At 39.2% G+C, this 7873-nt stretch overlaps 1 protein-coding gene across 4 annotated transcripts in view; it reads left to right on the top strand.

Moving 5' to 3' along the window:
• Positions 1 to 562: 562 nt before the first annotated feature.
• Positions 563 to 7873, top strand: part of MIA2 (MIA SH3 domain ER export factor 2) — a 28952-nt gene continuing 21641 nt past the window's right edge. Inside the window, exons 1-6 of one of the 4 annotated variants that reach the window (XM_010711705.3) lie at positions 563 to 836; positions 2188 to 2321; positions 3243 to 3329; positions 3660 to 4821; positions 6140 to 6364; positions 6479 to 6579. In XM_010711705.3, coding sequence (XP_010710007.1) covers positions 722 to 836; positions 2188 to 2321; positions 3243 to 3329; positions 3660 to 4821; positions 6140 to 6364; positions 6479 to 6579 — 1824 coding nt within the window. In that variant the 5' untranslated portion in view covers positions 563 to 721. Of the gene's footprint in view, positions 837 to 2187; positions 2322 to 3242; positions 3330 to 3659; positions 4822 to 6139; positions 6365 to 6478; positions 6580 to 7686; positions 7826 to 7873 lie in introns of those variants that run through there. The other 3 variants (XM_010711706.3, XM_031553608.1, XM_010711709.3) reach the window with 3 other exon arrangements.

A 7873-nucleotide genomic window follows, 5' to 3' on the forward strand; every position in this document is an offset into this window, starting at 1 on the left:
GTCTCCCAAAAAGAAAAAGCAAAACAAGTTATGTGCAACTCATGCTCAGGACTGAAGGAAGGGCAGGCCTATTCAGAAGTTCAGGGTCATGCTCTGAAGCATTTGAAGCAAAATTTACTTCTAAAGCAAACCACTCTGTAGGATCATATTTACGGCCTGACCTCATACCTATATAACCTGTGTACAATTCCCTGCATAACTACTTTAAAGTATAATAAGTATTTGAGAAAATATTTATAACTGCACTGGGGGATACGTTGCTAAGAAACAGAAGGTATTTCTTAAAAAGCAAGGCACACCATCTGCTTAGATTTGAAGCATTTCTCTCTGACAAATGGTGTGCTAATGATACATAAAATTTATAATCCAACTTAAAATCTTATGGTCATGATAAATTACAAATTCATCCATAATCCAGAAAACAAAGAAAAACCTATGTGATAGATAGATGAATTGTGATGTGAGCAGAACCAGAGTTTCTTTGTATTCAAAACATCAGTCTAGCTATGAGGATTTGGTTAATTATTAAACGTATGCATGTAATCAGGACACCTGACTTTGCAGTTTGTTAGCAGACTGAGTATAGTGTACTTCTGCTTAAGCAGATGAGAGAAGCGAAATGGGATTTATATGCAACTTTTCATTTGGATAAGAAAAATAATGTAGAATATTCTTGTGCTCTGCACATTAGTGCATCCACAGTTTCTAGATTTACTCAAAAATGTCAAGGATATTGGATCCCAGAATTTTCCTGCTAGTACTTTCATTTTTAACAAGCCTACGGAGTACAAAGGTACTTTCAGAATGGAAGAAATGTGGTGATTGGGAATGTGAGAGTAAGTAACTCCTTTTTTTTTTTTTTCCTAAAGCCGTCAGTGTATATTTAGTTTCATTACAAACCATTATGCTGAAATTAGATGGAGCACCGAATGAAAATGCGTAGCCATAGAAAATCTCTGTTGTCAATATGCTAAGTTTATGAATGATTGGCCTAAAATTTTCAAGCAAAAAAACAGGAATATTCCTGAAAAACCTTCTTACTGGACTGTGTTGTGTAAGAATAGAAAGATCGAAGTTCAGTCAAAACAAAACAAAGTTCCTGAATAGCTCACTTTTCTCAGGTTTCCACAAGACAGTCAATATAAAGCAACGTTAAAATATTTTTCGCTGGTTCCTTACAAACATACATATATTTAAAAAAGAAAAAGGTAGGCTATATAGCAAGAAAGAATGTATATTTTGTTTCATAGCCTGTTCTGCAATACTGTATTTTTCTATTCTAAGCAAACTGTTTGGAGTTTCTTGTTTGTTTGCTTGTTTTATAATTCTTTCTCTGTGGTACACAGACCCTTCATCCCTACGTCTTTAAGACGAAGTAAGAGCAGTAACTGGTAATGGAGCTCCTGGGGATTAAATAGCTTTGCAGGAGGCAGTCAGCAAGCCACTGAATCACCAGTGGACAGCACAAGTAATGTGCAGGCATTTTCATACTAAATGCTTAGACCTCCTCTGCTGACAGCCTGATTTTCCTGGGGAGCCATTCTGACTTCCCCAGCTTCTGGGTGCTTAGAGATATCAGTCTGAATAGGAAATGGGCTCCAAACTGATACAGCACATAAGTAGTGGTTTCTGTGGGTATATACAAGTGGAGACAAAGAGAAAGCAAAGTCATTCAAATTGAATTTAATAATTTGTTTTTGATAATGTCTTTAAGGTTTTGCTGCTTAAGCTTACCTATTTTCTTTACAATATTAATATGCCCAAAATAGCAGACATAACCCATACAATAGCTACTAGATTTAACTTAGAATTTAAAAAACAAAAAATTAGAAATTTGCTTGGAAAATACTTTTAGCTGCTTAGATTTGTGTTTAATAGTTGAATTTGGTAATTCTCCACTTGCATTTCAGCCTTGAAAGCTTGGATGCTAAGCGCTAAAAACAATGCTGACATTGGACAGGAGCTTTTTGCCTTGGTGTCTGCACGAAGTAGCGGAAAAACACAGGATAGAGGTTCTTTTTTCCATTCTGTATTTTCAGTAACTTTCCACGTGGTGATGGAGTGGTATCATCGTATCATAGCATTTTAATATATTATTACATATCAAGGTTTTTCAATAACCTATCTGTCTTCAGATGAAGTGGTTACCATACTTACGTGCTCCTTTCTTCCTACATATTATTCCAGCGGCAATGAGCAGAGTTCAAGCCACTGCAGATTATTTGGGACCTGATTGCCGGTATCTGAGCTTCAAAACAGGGGAGGAGATAATTGTATATTCCAAACTTTCCAGGAAAAATGAAAATTTGTGGATAGGAAGTGTAAGTATTTAAATTTGACAGACTTCCCACATAAAGAATTTAAATACTATAATAAAAACAACAGCAGTCTGCTTCCTTCTAGGGATTTTCCATCTCTTTTGTAATGTTAACAGCATGGGTCAACATTGTATTTGTGAGATGGCTCATTGTTTTTATCTTTCTGTAAAAGGAAAAATCAAATCCGGCTATCAATTACTCACTGAGAAAGAAAGTCCAGATCAGAACCCAACTTTTCTGACTTCTCTAATTATTTGGTTGCAATGATTGCATCCAGTTCCCTTAAGAACATTCTGGTCTGTCAGGTCAGGTCTGCTGGTAATGAGTTTTTATGGTTACTCAGTGGACAATCCAGTGCTGGGACCTACGTTACAGCTCAGTGCTCAGAGAAAGTTCCCAGAGAAGTTATCACATATATTTAATGGTTTGGAGCAACCGACAATGTAGTTAGAGCAACCATTATTTATGTTACAGCTAAAAGCAGTGGATGCACAGATCCAATTCCAACTGCTAGTAAAACTGAGCTGGAAGAGAGCTTAAAGCCCACCCAGTCCCAGCCCTTGCCATGGGCTGTCCCGGGCCCCATGCAACCTGGCTTTCAGTGCCTCCAGGGATGGGGCACCCACAGCTTCTCTGGGCAGCAGTGCCAGCGCCTCACCACCATCTGAGTAAAGAGTGTCCTCCTAACATCTAATCTAAATTTCCCTTCTTTTCATTTAGAACTGTTCCCATTGTCCTATCGCTATCATGCCGTGAAATATACTTCTTGCTTTCTGAATTGGCAAATGGAACAATTCTGTGAAGGAAAAACAAAAAATAAACCTTTCTTTTTCTTTTCTTTTTTTGCACATATGCAAGCACCCAATACAGTCATCGTTGAAGTTTAAATGCTTAAATGTGTTAAATGCTTAATATGTTTTACAGAAAGGAAAAGATTTTGGATATTTCCCAAAAGATGCTGTGAAGGTTGAGGAAGTTTTAATTGCAGAAGAAGTTGAAGTGCTCACTAAGGTAAACCAAAATCCCCAGATTCTCCAGTTTACACCACGTGAAAAATCTAAAAACAAGTTAGAAATTCACGTTTCAATGCATGTTTTATTTCAGATAATTCAAGACAAAGATCTTTTGTTATTGCTCCATTTGTGTATTTATTGTATTTTAAGATAATTTTTTATCTGATAAATAATACAGATCCGCTAGGAATAATTCAGTTACGTACAGTCCTTTGTGTAAAGTTATAGACACACACAGAGGAAGAGAATAAAGATACATTGCTGTGTTACACAATGCTGTAGAAAATTATATATGAAAATATTTTAAAAGTTTGTATTTTTCTTTTAGGAAACTGATTTCCTTTGTCTTGATGGAGATGAGTATGTTTTTGAAAGCGAAGATAGCGCATTACATTATCAGAACAAAGAAAGTGAATATTCATCATCTGATGCAGAATCAGAGCTGCAAGAAAATGAACTCTTAAATCAGACAGGAGACTCCTTCCAAAATGAAGAAACAATTGAATCTGTTTTTGAAAATGGTTCCAAAGAATCTAAGAGTCAAGAGTCTGCAAACAAAAAATTGGTTAATGAAAATGAGAACAGAAATGAAGATGCTGAACAGCTAGAACTCCTAAACAGTCTCCCATTGGAACCCATTCCAACTCAGTCTAGTTGGGTGGTTTCTGATATTGCAGGGTGGTTCACCACGAGAAGTGAAAATGATGAAGAGACCTTAAAAACCATTACTGAACCATCAGAAGAAAATAGTTACCAAGGCAGAAAAATAGCAGTAACTGCTGACAATGACTTAGAGGAGCCAAATGACAAGGAGGAACAAGAGCCCACAGCATCTGGTTGGCTTCGGGGTGGACTGAAGGATTTTCTGTATTTTGGTAAAGAGAATGTGAATGTTGGTTTGGTATCAGAAAACAATGTAGAAGTCCATGATGTTTCCAGTGTGGATACTCACTCCTACAATGAACATGAAACAGCAGTCACAGAGTTATCGACAGAAAAAGAACAAAATGGTGAGAGTCAAGAATCCACATCAAATTGGTTTAGTTTGGGTTTAAGTGATGTTCTAAATTTTGGGCAGGCTGAGAAAAATACAGATGCTATGGAAGACCATGAAAGGAAAGAAAGAGAAGATGAATCAAGTAAGAATGAAGAAATGCAGACTTTAAACCAGCAAGAATCACACACAGACAAGGAATCAAATGAGACAGTCAAAGAAGTGTTAGATGAAGCAGATGAGAGTTACGCACCAGAAGTAATAGATTCAAACAGCAACATGCCAAATGCCAGGGAGATAACAGCAAGTGTGTATACTCCTAATGATACCAAAAACACCTCAAGCAGCACAGGATCATCTTTTGATAAACTTATAGGTGACAAAGAAGATCCAGTTGATCCCTGCAGTTCAGAACAAGATGTGGTATCAGTAAGTCAACTGCTAAAAAACACTGAAGATAGAGATCCAGAGTTGGAAAGGAACTACGGCCAGCCAGGTTGGTATGAAAATATCTGAAAGAGTTTCATTAATTATGTAGACAGATATGATAAACCAATTGAATCAGGTCAAATTTCTTCTCCCGTCTCAGTACTGTGATCTCTGACACAAAAAATATAGAAGAAATCCCTGACATATCAGAAAAACAGAACCAGTTCTTCCCTTTATGATTTCTGCAGATCTAACAATGTTTCAGATTCCAATAGCTAAGGGAGAGAAAGTGTGGAGCTTATGGGAGGATGTGTTTAGTTGTTCCAGTGTTGAAGAATGTGTTTCTAAAAGTTGTGAAATTTAGGAAAACACCAACATAAGAGATTATTATGATGACCTTATCTCCAAAGATTCTCTATATTTACCTTCAAAATTAAGTTTTAAAAATAGTGTTTACAGGCATGAGATTTTTCTCAAGCGAACACCATTCGCTTTCAAAAGAGGAACAAAGTGAAGAAAAAGAGAACAGAGTATGTGTGAATGAAGAAATGTGCACTTTAAATCAACTGGAAATTGGAAAGTACTGCAGGGAAAATAAAAAACAAAAGCAGTTGAAACAGTGCAAAATGAACAAAATAACCTCAATGCTTATATTCACGAACCTGTAAATTCAGAAAATGTATTACACGCTTGTAGGGACCACCCAAGTGTCAACGTCATTCCATGTGAGAATGACACCAGTCTCACTCTGGAAATGCTATGTGATAAATACACAGATTCGCCGAACCCATTTCATTATGTACCAACAATTTTATTTATAAATGTTAAGCTGAGAGCAGCTCTGTGAGGACAACAAACTTGTACAGCTGCACCGATGTGAAAAGCTCCACTGTGAAATCACAGCCTACTTGTGGAAGCTAATGGGTTATTTGTGATCTTTGGCCAGTTGTGTCCCTGGAGCTTAGAATTAAAAAATAATTTTGTTGTAGATTGTATGTTTTTCCAGATGGTTAGGCAAAGTGTGGCATATTTTTGTTTGTTTGTTTTTGTTTTTTAAAGTATATTTTGAAATGCTTTTTATTCTCTCCAGAAAATTTACCTCAAGTCACAGGAAATAAGGCAGCTGATTCCTTCCAATATCCTTCCGCATGAACATGCCTGTGTTTTTTGTATTTTGCTGTGATGTTTGTTATTTTGTATTTATTGTATTATTATGTATTTATTTATTCCTAAAAGATCTGCTAATCTTTAATCTTACATGGCATCTTTAATTGTTGAGGAGAAGAAAGAAAATCAAAACCTCAGATATTCATATCTTGTAATAAAAAATTGTGTGAGAATAGTTGTTTAATCCTTTGATAATAAACACCATTTTCTTTCACAAGTATCTGCAGGAGTAGGCAGTAAAAGAAGGCTGCTGGAAGAAAAGGCAGAGGATAAATATGAAATGGATGCACCTATTGATGGGGAGCAACGTTCAGAAGAAACAGTGTTTCCTTCTGTAAATTCTGAAGAAAAAATGCCAAGCTTAGTAGCTGATTTTCAACATGATGGTGGAAAGCCTTTCTCAGATGACATTTTCCAAATTCAGAACTACATTCCAGATAATGGTAAGTGTAAAATTTCCTAATTTGAAATGGCAAAAAAAAAAGTTGGAATTATATTAAATATACTATAGCAACATATTTTTCTTTTTTTTTCTTTTTTCCTTACAAACAAACCAGATGGAGGCTGGATAAATCAGATACTTCTGTGCCTGAGTACTTTTGAGATGGGGGAACTGGTAAAATCTGTTTTTTCAGCAATTACAAGTATTATCAAAGAGGTAAGAGTTGCTCCTTGCTTCCATGAGTATCTGTTGCTAAGATACTAGTGACCGGTCATGAGTGGTATTCCCCAGGGATCAGTACTGGGGCAGATCCTGTTTGATATCTTTATTGATGGTTTGGACGAGGGGTTTGAGTGCAGCCTTAGTAAATTTACAGGTTACACTAAGCTGGGAGGGAACTGGACAGACTGAATCAATGGGCTGAGGCCAACTATGCAAGCTTTGACATGACCAAGTATCAGGTCCTGCACTTTGGTCACAACAACTCCAGGCAGCGCTACGGGCTTGGGTCAGAGTGGCTGGAAAGCTGCGCTGAGGAAAAGGATCTGGGGGTGTTGGCTGCCAGCTGAACACGAGCCAGCCAAGGTGGCCAATAGCATCCTGGCTTGTATCAGAAATAGTGCAGTCAGCAGGACAGGGGAGGTAATTGTCCTCCTGTAGTCTGTTCTGAGCTGTGCACTTTGAGTATTGTGTTCAATTTTGGGCCTCTTGCTACAAGAAAGACACTGGGATCCTGAAGTGTGTCTACAGAAGAACAATGTAGCTGGTGAGAAGTCTGAAGCACAAGCCTTATAAGGAGCACTTGAGGAACTGGGACTGTTTGGTCCGGAGGAGGCTGTAGAGGCCTTATAGCTTTCTACAACTCCCTGAAAGGAAATTGTGAAGAGGCGGGGGTCGGCCCCTTCTATCGAGGAACAGTGATAGGATGAGAGCGAATGGTCTCAAGCTGTGCTAGGGAAGGCTGATGTTGGGTATTAGGAAAAACTTACCCGAAAGAATGGTCAGGCACGCACTGGAACGGGCTGCCCAGAGAGGTGCAGAAGTCACCATCCCTGGAGGTGTTCAAGTGCAGTTGCGGCACTGAGAGACGTAGTTAGTAGTGGTGATGGTGGGTGGCTGGTTTAGCTGATCGCAAAGGTCTTTTCTTCAGAATCCCTTGCAGCGACAGCAGCTTCTTCCCAATGATTCACGGCAGCGCCAGCGCCAGCGCGGTCGGTTTTTACCAGACAGGCAGGTGTTCCCGAGGCCCAGCCCCCCGCGGCGCCGCACGCCTCCCTCGGGCCGGGCCGCGCCTCACGGCGGGGAGAGCCGCCACCTGTCGTCCCCGGGCACGAGTCACAAGTGTGACGGCAGGCCCGCCTCTTCGGCGGGGCAAGGTCTGTCCCAGGAGCCAGCCGGGCTGCTGGCACTTCTTTTTGTGTACGGCTCTGCCGTGACGCGGGGGCGAATGGAAACGGCGGAGGTAAGTGTCCCCGAAGTAGTTTTGTAGCCGGCGAGAGCGCGTCGGTGT

Source organism: Meleagris gallopavo, chromosome 5, assembly GCF_000146605.3.
Source record: "Meleagris gallopavo isolate NT-WF06-2002-E0010 breed Aviagen turkey brand Nicholas breeding stock chromosome 5, Turkey_5.1, whole genome shotgun sequence".
In the NCBI taxonomy this organism is placed as follows: Eukaryota; Metazoa; Chordata; class Aves; order Galliformes; family Phasianidae; genus Meleagris; species Meleagris gallopavo.